This window comes from Plectropomus leopardus, chromosome 12, assembly GCF_026936395.1.
Source record: "Plectropomus leopardus strain MGB_pleo_1.0 chromosome 12, ASM2693639v1, whole genome shotgun sequence".
Classification (NCBI taxonomy): Eukaryota; Metazoa; Chordata; class Actinopteri; order Perciformes; family Serranidae; genus Plectropomus; species Plectropomus leopardus.
The window spans coordinates 15,110,419-15,133,650 of record NC_142187.1 but is presented as its reverse complement, the minus strand read 5'-3'; the positions used below and the strand labels follow the sequence as shown (position 1 = coordinate 15,133,650).

The 23,232-nt window shown below is 39.9% G+C and overlaps 1 protein-coding gene across 2 annotated transcripts in view; it reads right to left on the bottom strand.

The window, feature by feature from the left end:
- pkn2a (protein kinase N2a) overlaps positions 1–19,040 on the bottom strand; it is a 33,924-nt gene extending 14,884 nt beyond the window's left edge. Inside the window, exons 1-4 of one of the 2 annotated variants that reach the window (XM_042497407.2) lie at positions 18,660–19,040; positions 10,279–10,443; positions 9,616–9,751; positions 2,511–2,665 (exon numbers count right to left, since the gene is read on the bottom strand). In XM_042497407.2, coding sequence (XP_042353341.1) covers positions 2,511–2,665; positions 9,616–9,751; positions 10,279–10,443; positions 18,660–18,680 — 477 coding nt within the window. In that variant the 5' untranslated portion in view covers positions 18,681–19,040. Of the gene's footprint in view, positions 1–2,510; positions 2,666–9,615; positions 9,752–10,278; positions 10,444–12,783; positions 13,006–18,659 lie in introns of those variants that run through there. The other variant, XM_088085228.1, reaches the window with a different exon arrangement.
- Between the last annotated feature and the right edge of the window lie 4,192 nt (positions 19,041–23,232).

The following is a 23,232-nucleotide window of genomic DNA, read 5'->3' as shown; positions in this document are numbered from 1 at the left end:
TCTGTTAACAATATTTATGCTGAGCTCAACAAACCAGCTGCAATCTTTAGCCTCATATTTACTGCACAAACATATCAAGCTTCTCATCTCACAAAGAAATCAAACAAGTGTATCTCCAAAAATATGAAACTATTTTTGTAAAAGGATTCTCAAGCATGAGAAATGTAATCAATCCATGCCACGTTAAATAACACCTGATATACCCACAGACGACTATTATGATGAGGAGCAGAATTACATCACTAACAAAGTAGAGCCTCACAACCGAAACCCTACACTACATTAAACCGTCTACTACAAAGTGGCTTCAATTACTACTAAGGGACACAAGAGCCGAGGTGAGCACGAGTGGGTCTCAGTGCTCCTTCTGTTATCAGGTGTGCTAACTTGCACACACCTCCCATCTAAATTATAGTTTTCCTCACTCTGAGCCACAAAGAGCTTTGTGAACAAACAGCGGTGCAGATGATACACAGTGTGTGTCAGCGCCTTCTCATGTTTCCTCCTCCCCTACTGTGAAGCTGTAAAAGCAAACCCAACAGGTCTCGTCATTCTACCACCTGCAGACTGGTTTCAAAACTGGGAATGAACCTGTTAACTCCAGTTTCCATGTGATTATGAACATGGTGTTTTTGTAAAAAGACTCTTGTGTTACCTTTCAAAAATAAATGGTGATAATGAGTCTGAAAACCTTTTACAACTTGATGATGGCAACTAAAAACGATGAGTGTGCGGCTGATTCTGTTACTCCTCTTGAACTCCTAAAAGACCATTTGAAATATCATAATGGTATCATAGCACTTGAATCCTATTTTTGTAGTTTTGGCTTGGGCTGGGCAATATAGATTGACACAGTGAAATGACAATAGATAAGCGACTTTTCTTAGTTTTAAATGCTGCAATACAATAAAGTGATGTAATTTTTTTTTAACTTACCAAACAGTTCCATCATTTGCCTTTACTCACTTGTGGCTCATTTAGATTCCCTTTACGTATGAAAATAGATATGTCCGATGTAAAGTCACTGCTCTCATAACTGTTTGTGTCCATAATGATGCAATAAATAAAGCCAACAGATGGCATGTGAGGGTAGAGCCAAACATTACACACAACAACAAACAAGGTGACAGTGAAGGAAGTCATAATAATGGGCCTCTCAATGGAGGCAATGATGTGGACAGCTGTGGTACTGCCCTGTTTCATCCTTATGTGTAAGCTTTCAGACAACATGCACGTTTCAAGACAAAATGAAGAGCAGAAAGAAGGCTCTGTCTGTCTCCGTATATAACGTCGGGCCTTAACGAGCCCTTAGTCAGTATATCCACCTTACAGGTAATTATTTATCAAAGATTTAAGGAGTAGCAAATCTTTTAGTAAAAGCGCCAAATCGTCAACCCTACAGTATTGTCACAATATCAATGGAGGTATGTGGTCAAAAATATTCAAATGTTTGATTTTCTACATATTGCCCAGTACTAATTTGGGCCACAATCAGTAAGGATTACATTGTAAGTAATAGCTCAGATCCAGGAACACAAAACAGAGACACTTAGATCCTATTTAGACCTGACATGTGTTTCAGTGATCCGCACACAAGTGGACAGCTGAGACATATCGCCGTTCACACCTGTGTCCACCATGCCTCTCCAGCTGACCACTTGTGTTCAGATTTCGTAATTGCCCTACGCACACTCATCATGTCCACACTTTTGCTAGCTGCTCTGTAAGGACACTTGCAAGTCATGTTAACGGTTGTGTGTGTTGTGTTATGTTTCCTACTCGATGTAAAATGGGTAAATTATATATATTATATAGCTATATGATATAAGTTAGCATGCTGTCTCCAAACATTGTCCTACACTGATGAAGTAGTCCTTGTCTGGGACACATCTGGATGCATTGGGGTTTACATTACCAGAAAAACAGGGTCAAATCCATCTCAGACCACCTCAACAAGCAGTTTGAGTAACTGTATCACAATGCGTCTTGGTGGCTGTTTACTCTTATATTAACGCTGTCCACGACCAAGACGCACGTTAATACCAGGTTTAAACAGGGCCTGAGACAGTTTGCAAACCAGACAACACTCCAACCAGATAATCCAAAACTCTGGTTTCCAACCTGGAGGTCTGGACCCCCAGTTTGGGAAACACAGCGGTAACCATCATATGAGGGCAGTGCACAATGGCAAGCATTAGCTAGCCAGTGGGACACACGAGCAGGGACTCTGACTAACATGCACATGCCACTGAAATGTTTACCACAGCAGCAAACAGAGAAACATACAGCACACAGAGTGAGCACGACTTCAGTCTGTGCTCAGGACGCCATTACACCCCTTCATCTTTACAGACAAATCTGCTGCTATATTAACACACTGAATGTCGCATATAGATCTTTTAACATAAAGCACATTTTAAGTGTCTGCTTTAACAGATTTGACAGCCAGACAAGAACCAGCTCGAACCTGAATGTCTGGTGAACCCTCCCCTTCTCCTGCTGATTCTCACCTTGGAGGGCCCGTTGGAGTACATCAGGATCATGTTCTCGGCGCCCTGTTTGACCTTGAGCTCAATGTCATTCTGTCTTTTCAGGGCGGCCAGGCGGCTGCTGCTGGTGCAGGTCCTTGCCTCACTGTTGGGGGTGTCTGGGGTCATAGGGTATTCTGGGTAAAGACAAAAAAAAAGTACATGTTAGCACCTCATCGCAGCTTGGAAACAACTGCAGATATATGACTCTGCATGCATTACTTAAGTTTGTCATAAATATACACTGGCTGTAAATAGTAACTCAGCGTGCATGTGCTATGTTTGGCTGCCAGCCATTTTGAAGTTAGCTCAACAGTCCTGAAGCACAGTAGAATGACCTTTAACTTTGCTTACAAAAACTCATCAGGTAGAAACTTCAGATGTCATATAATGTATCCAGAAAGGTCTGCTGTTTATCATATGATGAGGTATGTAAGACTCAAACTGACTCACAAAGAACAACACAAGACAACAACATTAGAATTAGGGGACGCACAGATTTAACACTGACTCAAATAGCTGGGTCGGATTATCAAGAAAAATGGAGCCATCTATTATATTCAGTTCTATGTTGCACATATGTGTACTATGACATGCATCAGCAACGTGGCAGTGGACCCCATTTTGACCTTATTTTATGCAGTTGTCTTGTTTTATACTGGCATTTTTGATTCCAGATTATGTTTCGACCATTTTTTTTGGTGCATTTAAAAGCTCCAATTCACCACAGTTCACCAAAGTTTTGAAGATTTGTTTTAGTATGTTGCAGGTGCACAATTGGTACCAGTATCAAACAATAACCAGACCGTTGCTTCCTCACCAGTTGCTGTGTGGGCCTGGGCTACTGCACTGAATGTAAATTATAAATGTAAACCAGCATGAATGTTGAGCTAACTGTATAAAAATGGGAGTATTAAATACCATATCATTTACAACTCAGTCATTGTTCTCACTCTGAGAGACCACATGTTCTCAGCTCTCACTCCAGTGCCAACCAAAGTTTTAGGGTGTAAGATATTATAGTTTATTTTGTAATGTGTTGGAATGTAGGCCTTTCCAAATACATGTTGATGTTAAAATAAAAATACCTATACAAAGCCTTGCCCTCTCATGGATATAATGCGCAAAAATTAATACTGAAAAGGTTCAAACCTCTGTGTTTTTTCTTTTTTAGAAGGAACAACTGAATGACAGTTTTGGCCACACTGACAACCTTATCATAATTTTAGTATTCAGGAACTACAACACAGAGATAATTACAACTAATTCAAATGGATTTGCTGTTATCTCATTGGCTCTCTGCTAAAGCCTGTTCAAAGTTTAAAAGCAGAGGGAAACCCTGCGGCCGTCTCTATTCTGAGAAACTGAAAGGCGCGTGCACACACTCACACACACGCACACAGACACAGAGAAAAACAAAAACAAGTGTGAACTTGCAGACAGCTACCAATACTATAGTGACATTGCTGCATATGCAAATTTGGTGTAACAGTTATAACAATGATATACCCCCAACAATGTACACACCAAACCTTTCTTTTGTTAAACATAGATATTTTTGTGTCCAGACCTTCAAAGCAGCTCGAAAACACAGAGCTACTGAGCCGATGTCCATTTAATCTTTTGAGTTTCTCACACTTACATCCCGCAAACACACAAAGTGAAAACAAGCGTCTTCTCTTCCCCCAGATTAGGACCACAGTTCTGGCCGATGAGCTCACCGTTTTGCGGTGTTTTTTTGGTCATGTCTGAACTTGAAAGGCGTTGAGAAAACCCCTCCTCAGGCTGATCGCTGCAGCACAGAGACAGACATTCTCACACACAGGTGAGGTGGGCAAAAAACCTGCCTGACTTCTCCTGACTTGAAATGCAAGTTCAGTTTCAGTGTCTGTGGTGTCATAAAGAAACTCCTCTTAGAAAGGACCCAAAGAGTACACTAAGAAACGAGGAGCCACAAACCTGTGCAGAATGTAAATATTGACATTCCTCCCAGTTGTTTTTTCATGTACTGTATATAGTTTTGTTTGGTACCCAGCAGTTGGTGCCTGTGAAGCACTACAATGAAATCTTAATGTCTTTCTGTGCAAGCAAATTGCATCACAAGTTAATGTGCATCTCTTTAATTTCTTTTTTTAATCTATGTGTTTGTGTTCATTTTTTCTTTGTTATTGTGTTTAACTGATTTATTCTCTCTTTGGTTGACACCTAACTGATCAGAGTGGGAATCTGACTTTGATTCAGGATGCCCTTCACATAATAGAGATGGCTGTCTTGACTGGAAATCTAGTGGAAGTGGACTTGAACCACAATGTTTTTTTTCTACCCTTCCCTTCTTCCCCCCTTCAACTACTTCTTGTTCTCCTTCTTTTTCTTCAAATTAATTATTTAATTTGTTAAGTTTATACCTGTTAATGTTATCTATCCTGTGTGTTTATGCTTGTGTACTTGCTAACTTGTCCTCTGGCTGGTATGTTTACTTGTTGCTTTTGGGCACTTGATTTTGTCGTGATTTGTTGTCCCCAAAACAACTAACTTAATTGATTAACTTTTTAGCTAAATCTTGTCTTTTAGATTTTGAAATTCCCATGACATAAATACTCAAAGACAAACATCCAAAAAACTGATTTTCCTAAAGGTCTCTTGAGTTCATCTGAGTGAGCCTGGCTGGTGTTACCTGAAATAACAGCGGTGAGGAAAATCAGTTATTCTGGAAGACGTTGCCAAAGACAGATAACAATAACCAGCAGGCGGGTCCGTGATTCATTCACTCTGAATGTTTCATAAAAACACTGTCTAAAGATTCTTTTGAACACCTGCAGGACATGGGCGAAAAAGGAAGCATGTGACTCTTTGAGCTGAAAGTCTAAATGATTCATCTAATGACCCTTAATGAGCTGAGAGAGCATCACTGCAGAGGTTTCTGTGCAGGAGGGGAGGATGTTAGTCTATACAGGGCAGCCCTCTTTATACAGACAGGCACGCATGCGCGCACACACACATGCACACACACACACACACACACAGACACAGACACAGACACAGACACAGACTACTTCTAAATGCACACTGATATCCAGTATTTTTCTGAATATCACAATATTCTGAATTTGATACGGGTAATGTAAATATTCCTGATTTAGGCCCTATTCCAAATGTAGCATCTTCTGTTTAGGAGCATTCTTCAGACATGTATACAGTGCATTCAGATTATGCGTCTCAGTTGGTGATTCTACCGTAGTCTGAGACACACAGCCTCTTTCACGTTCACTTTCAGCTCTGCGTGATGTCATGGATGCACTGTGCACAAACCAACAGTTTGAGAGGCAGGGGTAGAGATGCATATGGCAATGCTGACCTTCTCATGAGGGGCTGAAGAAATGAAAGAGGGGGGCTGTGTTTGCATGGTCTAACAAGTCCACCAGTGGAAAACTTGCAGCTTGCAATTCTATTTTGGCGCAAAGAAGGAAAATGGCACAAGCTGCTCCAGCTGTTCCACTTATCGCACTTATCGTTTTGAGGTAATAAACAACATGCTGGGGCATGTTAATCAGAGTGTGTATGGCTGCATGTAAACTGGAATATTAGTGAAATAGTCATTTTCATTAACCAAGTAAACAGCTGAGTAGGAATATTTCTTTTTCAGAACAAGGGCAGAAAAACTGAATATTTTATGCATGAAACGTCAAGTCTATTATGTATTTGCAAAACTAAGATATATTAGCATTAGATAACTGGCAGAAAATGGTTTTAAAATGACAATAATATAGTTTATTGCAATTAATTCGGAGATAATATAGCACAAAAAAATGATCATCGTGACAGGCCTAGTAAACGTCAGCGTGAGAGGATCTGTGGAGGATCAGGTCTGTGGATCTGATGAGTAGATTCTCATCAGATCCACAGACCTGATCCTGGAAAAGCCTGTGAAGCAGGGTGAGAAATTAACAGGGGCTTGGGGCAAAACTGACTTTAGCATTCATAAAATCCTCATTGCATAATAAGAGCGTGTTGTGTCGTAGTCACAAGAAGTTGAAAATGACAAAGACACGCTGAGAAACACACGTGCAAAACTACTGCGTTCGTGTGTCATCCAGTCTCCGTTTGGGGCTTTCCTCTGCGTGGGGGGATGTGGTTTGGTCAAGGTCACATCGAGCCAAGAATTCAACGACCCCCCCACCCCCTCCTCGGTGCGGTTCAGCCCACGCTGGGCCGGAAGACAAGATACCGAGCTACTGAATAGCTGCAGGGCTGAAGTCACTGCTGGACAGCTGACAAGGGGAACCCTCCCTCAGATTAACCCCATCTGTATCTAATGAGGAGGCAACGAGGGACACGCTAACAATGCTCTGTAAACAATTGCGTCATGACTTGGAGGGCTGGACATAGAGCTGGCGTGGCTCGTTTGTCACTTGAGACGTGATATGATGACTGGAAGGGAAACATTCTGGTCTTGTATTCAGGGAGCAAAGTGCTGATCGTGGGGCAAGTCTCTTTATGAATGAGATCATATGTGACACGGGGACCTGACTGGTGACCCAGCGTCAGTGCTGCTGCTCGCAGACACCGCCTGAGAGCGAGTCGGCCCATTTCTGGCCTCAGCTGAGTGGCGGAGAATAACCAGAGCCCCCTAAACTTTCTCCTGGAACAAAAACACATTCTGGCTGCTCGCAGAGGCAGAGCAACTCCTTCCTGCGAATTCAGGCAACAAGTGCTGTCTCTTGCGGATTTGAGTGCTAAATGTATTTCAACAAGTTGTCTCACAACCGTGCAGCTGAGCTGACCTCCGTCCCTCTCCATCATTTTGCGATAGCCAGCTACATTCCCCTTGCATCGCGTCACTTAAAAAGAAAGCCCTCGTTCATCAGACTGAGAGTCACCGAGTTAGGCTAAAATTTGCTCCCATTTAAGATAATGATTTACCAAGACAACCTCTCCTCCCTCCCCCTCCTCATCTACACCCTAATGTCAACTGAACCGAGGGGGAGGTGATGTTAACATTCAGACAAATACGATTTCTTCTCTTCCTGAATTGACCCTTGCCACCAACGATTGCTGTATTAGGCAACAACTGTAAAAAAAAAAAAAAAAAACTATACTGAACACTGCTGCTGTGGATAACTCTCCAAATTCCATTGTTGTCGACAAATGCACAGGAGCGGGCTTTCAACAGCCTCGGAGGGGAACAATCGACGGCTCATTGTAACTGTCGGTGGAATGTGGAATGTAACAATGTCAGCCTCTGGAGAGTGAGTCACCTCCAAACACTCAATGTGCTCTGTGTGTTCATATAGCTGTTGTTCTGACACAACTCTGACACAGCTCAGCGGTACGTTGCATTTGCAGTAAACCAGTATCTTGGACAGGATGATAAAAAGATAATGATAATATTTGGGAGAGAAGTTGCTGCTTTGTGACTTTATACCTGAGCGAAATCCCAGATAAACTTAAAGCTCAGAGGGAATCTCTCCTTACAAAAAGAAGACAGCTGTGACACAGTAACGGCCATGTCTAGATGGGGAATTCAGAATAATGAAAACTCCCACAAACTCATGTTCTTTATTTCAACCCAAATAATTATCTACCCCAAACCAAGTGCTTTTTATGCCTAACTCTAACCAGACCTCAACAAAAGCATCGTCCCTCACCCCAGCGCCAACAGAGTGTTCGAGGACCGAGTCCTAAAACCAGGAAATTAGTGAGCACTTCAGCACTCCTGGTTCCCTCGTCTCCAAGGTGGCGGCTTATTTGAATGAGCTATTGGTTAGGGGCCTGAAATAAGGTCTGTGGTATACACATGCTTAGAATACTTTCATGTTTTGGTCTACAACATAAAATTTTTCAGTAAATACCCCACATGTTAACTTTGAAGCTTTTATGCATCTTAAAAAAGGCAGTTGCTAACGACCTCAGCCAATCCTAAACAGATAATAGTGAAATGACCGGCTGCTGAGTTAGAAAGACAATTATTGATTTCAACTTAATGATTTAATGAATGTGTATATGTGAATTTGTGAATAGTGTTTGCATTTATGGTATAGGTATATAACTATTAAGAGTTAGAAAAGAAAGAAATCTGTATTTAAGCTTTAATTGAGCAATATGAAACTAATACCATGATTTAATGGTTATGTAAAAAGAATCTGGAGTTGATGTAAAAGAACACAACAACAACAACAACAACAACAATGATGATATATTAGTACAGAGCGTTAGCTTTTGCCAACAGTCTTTACTACTTGGTTAATGTTTACTTAATCCTGTGGCGCTACTTTGACTGTGGTGTGTCTGTGGTGTGTGTCTGTGGTGTGTCTGTGGTGTGTCTGTGGTGTGTCTGTGGTGTGTCTGTGGTGCGTCTGTGGTGCGTCTGTGGTGCGTCTGTGGTGCGTCTGTGTCTGTGGTGTGTCTGTGGTGTGTCTGTGGTGTGTCTGTGGTGTGTCTGTGGTGCGTCTGTGGTGCGTCTGTGTCTGTGGTGTGTCTGTGGTGTGTCTGTGGTGTGTCTGTGGTGTGTCTGTGTCTGTGGTGTGTCTGTGGTGTGTCTGTGGTGTGTCTGTATCTGTGGTGTGTCTGTGGTGTGTCTGTGTCTGTAGTGTGTCTGTGGTGTGTCTGTGGTGTGTCTGTGGTGTGTCTGTGTCTGTGGTGTGTCTGTGTCTGTGGTGTGTCTGTGGTGTGTCTGTGTCTGTGGTGTGTCTGTGGTGTGTCTGTGGTGTGTCTGTGGTGTGTCTGTGTCTGTGGTGTGTCTGTGTCTGTGGTGTGTCTGTGTCTGTGGTGTGTCTGTGTCTGTGGTGTGTCTGTGGTGTGTCTGTGTCTGTGGTGTGTCTGTGTCTGTGGCGTGTCTGTAGTGTGTCTGTGTCTGTGGTGTGTCTGTGTCTGTGGTGTGTCTGTGGTGTGTCTGTGTCTGTGGTGTGTCTGTGGTGTGTCTGTGGTGTGTCTGTGGTGTATCTGTGGTGTGTCTGTGGTGTGTCTGTGGTGTATCTGTGGTGTGTCTGTGGTGTGTCTGTGGTGTGTCTGTGGTGTGTCTGTGGTGTGTCTGTGGTGTGTCTGTGTCTGTGGTGTGTCTGTGGTGCGTCTGCAGTGTGTCTGTTGTTACCTAGCAGTTCCTCGGGGTCTTTGACCACGATGTGGGCGTTGAGCTCCTGTAGCTCCTGGTGAAGCTCCTCAACCTTCTTATTAGATTTTTTAAGCATGTTGTCAACAAAAGCCAGGCTCTTCTTGTCAGTGGTGACCTGAGGAGAGGAGAGTGGAGGGGACTTAATTTATCTAATAGCAAAACAGGGAAAACTTATTCAATTTTAATCATGAATGTCAGTTTACCAATTATGGGGAACACATCAAAAACAATTGTAAAATGCCTTCAGTTGTCCTTTTATGGACATACATTTAAAGGGACCGTTCACCCCAAATCAAAAATACATATTTTTCCTCTTATCTGTTATGCTTGTGAATCATTACGTGGTCACTTGAGACAATCCACTGCCCTTGTTGGGAACAGTTTCATAAAACAACTATTTTCTTTGTAAACGAAACCTGCCAACCATATCACCACACCGAAGGAAGCGCGCAATGACTGCTGACCCACCTCGCACCACTGAGCTTGCTAACGTTACTGGTCAGCTGAGAAGGACACCATTAATGTTCACATCTGCTCATGAACAAAATATTTATTTTTGATTTTGGGATGAATAAACTGCCCCTTTTAAATCGGCAGAGTAAGCCCTTGAGAGAGAGGCAACAACATATTCTGTGATTTTACCTTTCGCAGGTTCTCGGCACCGGCTTTGATTTTCAGCTCCTTGCGGATCTCGCGGCGTATCTGCTCCTTGATCTCGTCCAGCTTCTGTTGAACCATGGTGTCGGACAGGTCCAGGTTGTGTCCCAGACCCAGTCGTTCCGCCACCTGCTGGCTCCTGGCATCCCCCTGAAGGAGGACAGCAGAGGAGGAGGAGGAGGAAAGAGGAGAAAAGAGCATGATGTGGAATGTAATTTAGAGGAGGTCAGCAAGGGAGGAGAAGGAGGAGGAGGAAAACAGAATAACAGAGAAAGAGGAGGAAAGGATACAGAGGTCAGTGACTCAGTCAACAAGTAGATCGGCCTTATCTGAGCAGCTTTTAACCAAGTGAACTTGTCCATATACACAGAAAGCAGCACTGACTTGCCTTGGTTTAAAACAGCTGAAGTTACTGCGCCATAAAACATTATATGTACATATATTATTTATCACTGTCATGAATAGCGCTAATTTCCCTAATGCTTACATGAAGTTTAAAATTAGACTAGTCTGACTCTCTAAAAGTAACGATACCTTTACAAATAGTCAAAATTGAGTACAATTTAATCTACAAAATTCAGTATTGTCTGAAAAAATATTGCATATATTGTGAGTCATTTGAATCATTAATGACATTTTCAAATAACCGATCCTTTTATAAATGTCCCTGAAATGTGTGGCACTTAGCACCATGCATTAAGAACATTATGCACTATTCTATAAAACATGACAACAACTCACTAAAAATAGTATTATTAAGGAATGTAAATCTATAGAAAACAGGCCCGATTATTACAGTTTCATTTTCATTCAATGGAGGCAATCAAATAAAAACAGCCAAGTATTTTCTTTAATTATAAACATCAATAATACTGCAAATAACACTTACATTTTGGGTGACCCAATAAATTTTCAGTCCACTACATACATTTTGCTGCAATAAAATGATCAAACTATGAACAGACTGAAAACTTTATCTTATTAAATACAAATGGATGTTGCTAAAGTTTTCAGAATACTCACAATATTTTGCAAAACATTTAAAATTGCAATAATTTTATATCACGACCTAAGCATCATGATAATATCATATTGGGAGGCCTCAGCAGAAAAGAGGAGGAGGAGCTTCAGATATAGTTTCATCCCAGCAGTCACTTAGTTTTTCATAATTACCACCAAAATTTAAATGAAACTGTTATCCGATCAAGAATATCAGATCATGGTCAATAGTAATTTCCTATTTACAAGTTCTACAGTGAACATATTTCAAATGAATGACGTAATATTGATTTAAACGCACTGTCAATATCTTTGGACAAACATGAGCTTCAACACAGGAAGCCTAACCTGAGAACTCTGAAGTCATCCCAGTGTCCTGGTGTGTTTTGAACTTGAGCTGCAGTCTGTCTGTACGTGGTGTTTTCACCGCTGCCGTCAGGCACCATTTATCTGCATCCTTAAAGCTGTTACCTTAACTAAAGAGGGATTAGCGGTCACTTCCTGAATGGCTTCAGCTTTTAAGTTCATCATGAACACAGTGGTGCACTGGTTACGTTACACTAGTTGATCACAGAATACATCTGTGATTATCTAGGGACTGAGTATAATCAGTTTTACAGCTGCTGTGATTAACTGAATTATTGTCAACTATCAAAATAATCACCGACTAATTTGATAAGCGATTAATTGATGTGAGGTTTTGTTGTAAATGTGAATATTTTCTGGAACAAGACATTTGAGGACATCATCTTGAACTTTGGGAAACACCAACTGACATTTATTAACCATTTTATAAACCAAACAACTAATCAATTCAGCGAAAATAATAGACAGATTATTCATCAGTGAAAATAATCACCAGTTGCTGCTCTTATCGGATTGTTTTCTATTTAATTACGCAGCTCAACAATTCTATGGTTCAAAAATGTCTTCTAATTTTAAATTTGCTGTTGCACAATATAAACTTTTAACTGTGTTACGTGACTACAACTATGAAACCACGACAATTCAGCCTCTCGTAGCTCAAACAGGCCAAACTACATACTGAAATATAAAACCTTTCATCACTTTGGCACTAATAATTGCTCAATTAGTTAAACACGATCACTGCTACTCAATATCTGTGACATTTGAAGCTTTGGAAGAATCATCGGTGTAAAAGTGCACTCACTCACATCAATCTTTGTGTGCAACTCAAAATAACAACTCAAGATGTGAAATGTAAAGGTGAGCTGCTGCCGTCTGAAACCATGCCAGAATTTAAGTGTGTGGATATTAACTTATACCATTCAGCAATAATCTGTAAATACCACGAAATCTGCGTCCTGTTGCACTCATAACAACTTCATTATAAAAATAAAGCAGCCAAACCAAACAATCACATTTAGGCGTAATGCGATTAGCTTCAGTTTAGTGGGCTGCTGTTAAAATCACAACTGCCTGAGATGTGGTTGCAAAAAAAGTTGCATCAAGTCAACAAAACAGCTTCACCTGAACTTCATCGCTTTCAGCCAGCTCCATCTCTAGATCAGTTGAACCAACCCGTCCTCGCATGTTCTGCCGACACGCACTAACTATCATTCCACTGAAGTTCTGTCAGCAGAGACGATATCCTCCGCCACAGAGGTTAGGCTTCACAATAGCCGGCAGATGCTCCGTCCAAAGCCAACTCATTCACTCCACTCGTATCCGATTTTCTGCAGCTCTCTCTTTCTCACACAGACCATTGACATCAACAGGGAAGATAAACCGTCTGAGCAGCGACAGCCAAATCCCTCTTAGCTTCTAACTCTGTGAGGTCAGAGCAGCCCAGAATGGGACCTAATCTCACTCCACGGAGAGGACTGTGTCTAAAATTAACCCAAGTTAAAAACACAACACTGGCTGTCCATTGTGGCCTCCCCTCTGGAAAGCAACTTGTTTGGTGGAGGAGAAAGTTGTGAAAGGACACCCCGACAACTGGAGAGGGTTCAGAACAAGAGTGGTGTCCAAGTCTGATTTTATCTATGAGGAAAACAAAGTTTTATTTAAATCACAAAAACTCATCAGTTAATACTGAGAGGTGATCACTGAAAGACACGAGCCAGTAAAACACCACAGAGGCTGTATTACCTTTACTTTCACCGAGGAGGTTATGCTTTCGATTCAGTTTCTTTGTTTGTTTGTCAGCAGGCTTACGAAATCGGTCGGGCCCTAGACTAAAATAATTGATCATTGCAAGACAAGCTATGTCAGATCTGGCAGCCTCAGCTAAAGAGTTACCTGGGCTAAATGCTGCTCTGCTTCTGACTTATAGATTTATGTTGGGAAAAGAATCATGTTCGGAACAATAAGGGATTTCCATGTGCTCAAATGTACTCTCGCCGGGCTCTTGTGAAACCACCCACCCTCCTCTATAGGTGCTCACTCCAGAGGAAACTATAGTTTGCACATATCCTGGTCCAGAGGCTTCTTGATGACTCATAGGTAAAATGGAGGTCACAACTCCTGGAAGTGGAAGAATCGTGTGCGGGGGGAAAAAAGCAGCACTCTTCTTCAGCTCACTGCTCAGCAAAACTTGTTTGCACTGTAGCTGTGTTTGCCCAATGCGGTATGAGGACAGCGTGAGGACACCCTAAAGGGCCTATTTACCGCGCAACAATGCAAGGAAATCCATGAAAGGCCGATCAGATAAGGTGGATATAAATCAGCTCACAGACCCACAAGGTCTGCATTTTAATTTGAGATCAAACGGAGAAGCTACATCCAAAGAAAGAGGGCAGGAGTTCATTTGCAGGATTACTTTCACGTCTTGTTTCTCTGCGACACTTCCTCGAGTTGCTCTTTTACCTGTATGGCCCTTATCATTCTTTGCTGCTCAAACGTATTGCCTTGTCAGGGGAGTGACGCCACGCCGAGAACTCGAGACCTATTAGGTTCAAAGACGAGTGAAGCAGGAATTGTAAGCAAATGTTTCCACTCATAGCACAATGCATACAGTCTGTGATGGATGGAGGGAACTTGTTCTTGTCAGTGTGGCTCTGCTCGCTGCTCTGTGAAATGTTTAAGGCTCACAACAGATGAAAAGACTGTATCCAAAACATTTTAGCTACATTTTGTTTAATACTACAAAAATTATTAGCTGATAAATGTATTAGATTAAATAGGGATTTTTGTTGATATTATCTTTATAAAGGTAAGGTAACTGTTACATACACATGCTGAACTTGTTAAAGAGCCCAATGAGCTCCAAAGACATGAAAGGAAACTGTGAGGTAAAAGCAAACATTAGGTCTGAGCCTCAAGTGTAAGCAGGTTAACTTGCTCTTAAAGCCTGAAAGCTCCAAGTCCAAAAACAAGCGCTCCATTCACACAATAGGACAATGGAAAAGTTGAGGCCACTATCCAGCCCCATGCTTAAAAAGCCAAGCCCTTGCCATTTGTACAAGAGGCCTATCTCAACCTACAACCTGACACCGGGCCGTCTTACCCCCACAGCTGGCTGCAGAGCGTTGGCCACAGCCTGGTGCTCTGCTGCAACCAGAAATAGCAACGCAGGCTAATAAATGCAGATCCTACAAACGCAGCCTTCGCACGAGCCTTACACATATCCCATGTCAAGTCAAAATGTAGCTAATGTCACGCACTACAGGTCAATGTTAACGGCCATTTCTAAGCTGGGGAGACAGCGGATTTATTGTGTGTCCACAAGACTGACGCTGCAATGTCACACAGGAGAACGAGCGATACGCTGCACTGAAGCACCTGTTGCTCTGCAGAGCTGATCTGGGTCCACTCGTATAAACCATGGAGATATATGTTAAAGTTTAGCTGGCTCTGAGCTAAATATAAATACATGACTTCCAGATGGTATTTCTTAAGTCATAATGTGCAAAATACACTACAGTATATAACATAGGGCTGGGCATGTGTTATTGTTATTTATTATTCGTCATTGACAACAAACTTAATCCTAACAGTCCGACCACAGAGCCAGGTTTGTCTTCAATTATTTTGCCCGGTCAGTTTAACTTTCCACTTCCACCGAGTCCAAATGGATGGGCGTTAACGGCACATATATCTTGTTTTTCACTTTAAAGAAGCCCATCTGAGGACAAATGTTGCACATTAGTTCATACCATAAATGCTAAGTGTAATATTAGTCTATTCAGTGAATTGTCTTTCCGTTTGTATCTGTCCTTTAAAAGAGATTTAGAAAATACATTTGCCTTTTTGCACCTAAACGGATATTAAAAAAGGACACCTTTCCATCCCTTCCCTTATTAAGACTGACATATTTTAATTTACCTAATCTAATCTCTATCTGTATTTTGTATTTATAACTTACAGAGATGTGGTCTGCATCTACTCATCTCTTGTTGTAATCTAACACACTGTACCTCATCATCTTATGAAACATAATTTATGTTGAAACACATTTTGCACAGTAGAATTATAGTTGTTGTTGTTGTTTACATTTATTGTTGATGTACTGTAGTGCACCTGTTTACTTATTTTCTAATCAGCACGTGATTATTTAAAAGACACACTTGATGGCAATCAAGCACAGAGAGAATCTAATGTAGCAACATTTGAGATGTGTGTTTTGCTCCTTTATTAGATTTAAACTAGGAATAAAATAACTGTCAGCCTGAGTGTCCTGGTGTGCCTGGAACTTTGATTTCCTTTTGGTTTACTGGATATTAAGATATATAAAGTATAACGTTGTTGGAGGATTACTGTAATTAGGGCTGAGCAATATATTTTTATCATTATCCATTGACTTTTAATCATATATTACAGGTTACATGTGTCGAGAGCTTTGCAATGCGTAGTGTGATGTCAACTTTTATTTAATTGCTTTGATGGTAAATTGGTTTAACTTCACATCACCCAGCCTGGTTTAATAATTGGTTTACTTATAAACTTTACCAACACTGTAATGAGAGTCCAAATAAAAGACATCTTTATCCATTTATGCCCTCATACTCCGGTGGTCTAGTCTACAGCTGTTTTGCCACCATTTTGGTGTTTTCAGACTCAATTTAATGTTGGCTGGTCTGACAATTTAAATTTTATAACCTCATGGTGGAAAATACTGTTCTACTGGGTCATCCATGCATGTCATCGATAGAGCATCTGGGCAAAAACCTGTGCTAAGTGATTAAAATAAATATCAACATAGAGCTGGAGGATATGGAGGAAATAGAGTATCACTATAGAATATTAATATTGACCAAATACCTTGATATCAATATTGTAACAGTATTGTAGAGTTTACTATTGGTGCTTTCACAAAATATTGGTACAATGAGATTTTTTAAATAAATTATCATTAGTAATGTGGATATAATGCCTAAGTAGGTAAAGGCAAATAATAGAAAGGCTAGAACAGTTTGTTATAGGGTTGCAAAATATGTCCAAAATATGATAATCGTCTCCAAAAATCTCATGGTTCACTGTACGCGGTATTACACAATTACTATCATCATCATTAGTTACAATGACTCTTAAAGGAATTTTTAAAAAAAGTTCAATAAATTTCAACTTAAGGTTGAAACTGTTTTTTATGTAAGTGTGTGTAAAAAGTCTTTTTTTTTAAATGCCCTGTATAGGCAAATGAACATGGTACAAAAAAGTCAATTTCCAAACCACAGTATACTGCTGCACCCCTTGTCTGGTAAGATCAGAAAATGACTTAAATTTAATGTAAATTAGGAGAAGACAAAAGTTACAATATCCAACATCTAAGATGATACCAAGCAGGGGAAGGAATCACTTAGGGCCCAACAATACGATATTATCATGATACAATATTAATGTGAACGTTACGATATGCTGACCATTTTTTTTATTGTCCAACATTTTAATATTTGAATTTATTTTTTCCTATTGTATTGTTCTTTTGCTGCTTATACTGTACCTCATAGCTGCTGTAACAAAGTGAATTTCCCGACTGTGGAACGAATAAAGGATGATCTTATCTTATCATGCATTGCAATAAATTACGACTTATTACCTTTTTTAAACTGAAAATTGTACCCCCAAAGAAGCATTTCTCAAAATCTGTTTTATCTAATATGAAATTTTCATTCTGTTCATCTCACTTCAATAATTTAATTCCGGAAAACTGTATTAAGTGGACTACGCTACAAAAAGATTAATTTGTATTTGTAATATTAAAAATGTATATAATTTAAAAAAATCAATCCATGTAGCAATACAAGCAAAAGTATTGTAATACTCAGCTGTCTCAATTTTTCACCCACCCCTGATATCTAGTCTCATATCGCGATATCTAAATAATATTAATATATTGCCCAGCCCTATGTTAACAGGTCATTTTATGATAAAACTGGTTCAGCAAAGGCATCACTAATATGACAGCAGGTCACCACCTGTTGCCTCAGTCTGCATCAGCCCTGGCGAATCAAATTAATACGAGACATTCAAACTAATATTTCTCCCACACAACTTTGTTATCTGTTGTAACCATTGTCCCTCCAGTACTCCCGATAAAGATTAATAACAGTGTGTGAGTAATCAGACTAGTCCTAGCTTTGACATGAACAGTTTTTGGAGGATGTTGCTAAAAAGCTAAATACTTGGCTGCACTTTAAAGGTGATCAGATAAAGCTGTGGACGGGTTGTTGGACAATGTTTTTGACAGAAAGACTTATTTCAGGTCTGACGTCACTCAACTGAAACCACATTAATCAGTGAGTCATGACTGTTCATAGGCAATAATGAGGCATGACTGCAATACTTACATGTCTTTTTTTAACATACAAATATGCGCATTTGCGTGTTAGAATAGACATTTTCTCACTTATTTTACGCGGCTGGTGTTTTAAGCTCATCCGGTTTGTGTTTGAAAAAAACTTCAAGTCAAACCGTGGACAAACGCAAAAGATGGGACTTTTTTAACTGTATTTATATCATGGAAAAGCATTTTAGAGCTGAAAAATATGGCGTTACCGGTAACATATGAATACACGGCGCACACTGTTTATTTCTCCAAAGTAACGCAGGCTAACGTCAGGCTCCAAAGCTGTTACTTTAACTACCTTTAGTTGACTTAAACTACAGCAACACTAGCAACACTTTCTACAAAAAAAAAAAACAGCCGTAACATTAATTTGCACAACAGGAAACCAACAGTTTAAAACTTCAGGAAAAGTAACTTTGGATAATTGTTTCCCAGGCCTCAATCCATGGATAATTCCCAGACAACCCTTTGGGATCTAACAAAGGCCTTTAACTTTAGATACAACACCACCGACTCACAGCGACTCGGTTTTTAACAAAATAAAAGTGTTCGCTAACTCATAATTCAACGCGTAGAGAAAGTTTGCGCACTTTTCGCAACAGTTGTCAACTTTTCCTACCTGCACGGAATCGGCGGCCATCTTGGTTTTCGCCTTTGAATCAAATCCTACGGGGAGAGAGGAGGGCAGCTCCAAAAACAAGCCTTGTTTTAAGTTTCCCTCTCTGGCGACGAAAAGAAGCGATTATTGGGACCAAATCCTCGGTCATCTCGGGTACACGGGGCTTCCCATGCCGTCTTTACGCTTCATTGACGCGGTCACAGTGTCCTAGAGGGGTCCAGGAGGGTGGACTGGAGCTCATAAATGAAAAAAGCTGGAGCATAAATCTGTCCCAGTGCAGTTGGAGAAAGAGGCGGTGGTTAGAGTGGAAGCGTCCGCCCAGAGGAGCTGCTGCACTGCTGCCGCTGCTGCACAGGGGCTGCTGCTCTCCGCCCGGACAGTTAGCACACACGTGACCCAAAAACTTCATACAGACTGGCCCTTACCTCATGCTAATAGCCTAAAATCATCCCCCAGTAAACACAAACGCGGAAAAACACGACTCTCAAGTCAAATAGAGGTTAAAGTATGTTCAAATTAATGTGCAGATGAAGGAAACCCTTTGTTGTAGATGGAGAAGTTTTTTCAGTAGAGGAAGGAGTATTGAGAGCCTTTTTTTTAGTGAAAGTAGTAAAACCTGTGAAAAGTGAAAGTCCTGCTAAAATTTTGCGAGGAGTCGACCGATATTGAGTTTTTTTTTAGGGCTGATACAGATTATTAGTAGTTCATGACACCCATAACCAATATTTGGAACCGATATGTATTTACAAAAAAATGAAAATCTTTCTGTCAACACTTGAATAAATAAACTCCAACACAAAGCTTTGTTTAAATTCCTTTAGCAAATGTTTAAGTAAAACTTTCATATACAGCAAGTTCCCAGCAACCTTTTTTATAAAGTCAAGTGAAAATTTGAATAAAAATGAATAAATAAAAATGGCTCCCTGAGGTTTTACAAAGTGAAAGTTCCTCCCATGCTGACACTTTCTTTGCATTGATTAATTTGATCAGAAATTGTAAAATAAAACGCCCATACAAAATGCCAAATTTCAGCCCTAATATTCGGACAGACCGAAAATCAGTTGACCCCTGAATTTTACTAAGGTGGTAGGTACAGAGGTATGTGGCAGATTTAAAGGTGGTGAATCACTGTTCTTAGACTATCTAATCTGTGTCATGCCCCTATTTTTAGATTTATTTTATGTTTTTTTTTATTTTGCAAGCTCCCCCTGAAGATAGAAAGGATGGACATAAAACAGTTCAGTATAAAAGGTCATTTAAATACAGTTTAAAAACGACAACAACAAAAATTAGATGAACATAGAGTACATAGAAAGCATTTCAGCTCCGAATGAACATATAATATTTTAATTATAAATCAGTCATTATTGGCCTCTTATAGTCCATGTGGTCCTTTATCCCTGCTTAATTTTAAATGTATTATTGATCTAAAATGATATATATAATTTTCTTGTTTTTTGATAATGTTTCAACCTCAAACTACAACACTAGAAGTACAACCTGTTTTATATTAGTGAATTTACATGAATATCATCTTATTATACTTTTTTTATGTAGAAGGAAATGAGCATTGACACAAAATATACTGCTTGTATAATCTTCTTTGACTCAATATAACATATTTTAAATATTATAGCAGCAAAATTCAAAGACAGTATCAAAGTATTTGTTGAATTGCTCCAGCAGTGATGGAGGAAGAACTCATATTTTTTTCTTTTTTTTCTGCTACTGCTCTTGTATAAGTATATATTATTGGCATAATTTACTTGATTTAGGTCTCTCCGGCATAAAATGCTCAGAACGGTTCCTCCCAAAATGCCATATGTTAATGATTATTACATTATTTTATCACTGTTTTTAATGCATTAACACAAAGGCAGCATGTAGCTGGTGAGGGTTGATATAACTTTAACTACATTGCTGGTAAATTTATTCTATAACAACAATCTTAATTTGCAAAATAACGATTAACCAAATGTCAAGAAACTGGAATAGGGTAAACAGTAGAAAAAAGCATAAAATAGAAGTACTGACTCCAATATCGTATACTGTATGTGCGTAATTGTAAGTGCGCATAGTTGCTTTGTAGAAGGCTGCACCTCAGGACGACAGTCACCTGTTTAACATTGATCATCAAAGGATCATGCAGATGCTGTGTAAACCTGCTGACAACCAGAGCTGCGGTACAAACAAAGTACTGTCACAGTGACAGTTTACTTTTGAGTTGCCGAGCCAGATAGATGAGGAGGAGCTGCTGTGAAGAAACCACAGGAGGACAAACACTAAACTCTTCTCCACTGGGGCCGGTGCATGACATGTCACACCTCAGTGAGAAGACGTACTGCTGCATTACATAACCTTCAGGGACACAGTCATCACAAGCCATATGTCTCAGAGACTGGGCTCTGTCTGTGCTTACGGCGTGGTGTCTCAAATATTTATTGGTGTGGACAACAACGCTGCATCCTCACTCATAAACTGAGTATTGTCCACATAATAAAAACGCCGCAGAGGCCTTGTCGGGTAGACGTATGAATTATGTTCTCCGGTCAGAGTCCCTCCACGGTGACACTCTCCAGAGGTTGACTGGGGATGGGACTTGATGGTTTTGTCTTTCTTGTAATTGATCAGCATCAGCAATATGTAAAGTTAATGGCTGCAGTGTTGGTGTGTGAGGGAAGATTGGGGATGATGTGTTGTTTGTGAGTTAAATAATATCTGCCTTTGTCAGAAACATACTGTGTTGTTTCATCTTTCTCCAGCTGTTACTCCAGCTCTGTTTTCACAGCTGAATGAACATACTGATCTGTGGGTGTGTTATTATTACCCGTTATAAACACAGTGATTTGTGCTCTGATTAATGGGATGATGACTAAGTTTTATTGAGCAGTCTGATGTTAGGCATTGCCGCACAAGGTTGTAAAACAATTGAGAAATCCTAAGAACTGTTTTAAAAATATAATGTTTGAACAAATTCTGTGAGCTGTTGAGGAATTTCAGCCATAAGTCTCACATGTTTTGATCATACTTTATTACATAATATATTATGATAGGTGTTATCAAAAAATGGTTCTGCTTCTGCAGTATTTAAATATTTTTTTTATAATTAAGTAATATTATTAGTATTTTAAATAGGGTCACAAACTTTGTAAGATGTGATTTCAAGAGAGTTGGAAGAAGTATTCAGATCTTTTGTGCACGTAAAGAAAACAATACCACAGTGTAAAAAAATACTCTTAAAAATAAAAGTTCTGCATTCAAAATTTTACTTCAGTTAACCCATTGAAACCTAAGCAAATTGGATGGATCTCTTTCAAAAACCTGGGAAGAAGGCAATGAGCAACTCAACAAGAAAAAGCCCCAAACTAACAAGAAATGATTAAAAAGTTACAGAAAAATTAACCTAAAAAAAGAAAATTACCCAAAGAGAGTGTTATAAAATATAACTATATTTATATCAGAGTATTTTTTAGCCATTGAGCTCTTCAGCAGAAATGGTTTGTCACTATTTGTGTTATTGTTTTCTGGCAGGCAGTAAATATAATTTTGGTTTTTTAACATCCAGTTGTGTTGTTAATGTGCTGTTAGCCTTCCTCGCCACTAGTTGGGCCTTAATGTTACAGCTCAGCAGAGGAGGACGCCATTAATGTTTACATCTCACCTTGCCATGAGCATGAGCCTCTCGACCATGAGTAGATGCACACTTCCTTCCGTGCAGTGATACGGTTTGGTACAAAGAAAATAGTTCCTACATGAAACTGCTCACAACAAGGTCTATGGATTATCTTGAGCGATCGTGTCATGATTTCTGAAAAGCAGAAATGCTGCTGAGTTTTTCAAATGTATTTTTGGTGCTTTTAGCGTCACAAGCCGTGTGCCACCTAGCTCAGTTATATTGAAGAGAAGGCAGACATCTCTTCGGCTGATATCTCCAGCACTCAGCAACTCACACCAAAACAATCCAGATTAATGAACAGCAATACAAGTAAGAGGAAAAATATACATTTTCAATTTTGGGGTGAACTATCCCTTTAATGCATAGTCTTAATGTTAAATGTTTCTTGTCAGTGTTAGCTGAGGCGCCAAAGTAAAAGGGGGAAACACCCTTCATGTTTATCTGGGTCAGAGGGCCAAAACCAGGAAGCTGTAACTGGAAAATGATCTGAGATTAATGGGGATGAGTCCAATAGTTGATGACTGTCCAGGGATTATCTGAGAGCAGGGATGAGTAACACTGAGTGGCAGCACTGGGTCATATAAACTTTCTCTGGCTCCTGGTGACTCCTCTCACCTCACATAATCATGCTCCTACTTCAATGCTCTCGATTTACTGATTTCAGCAGCGAGATAATGACCTCCACAGCGAGAGAAAATGTTGAATATATACATTCAGATTGGCATGACAACCTTCTGTGCTTTTATAATAAATTGTAAAAGAGCCAACATATTTTTAACTCACTGCAATCACCATATCAAATGTTGAAAAAAAAAAAAACTCTTAGAGGAGATGGAAAGGATGTTAAAATGGATAAGCACTCACTCAGTGGAGGCAGCAGCAGACCTGGCAGCTCTT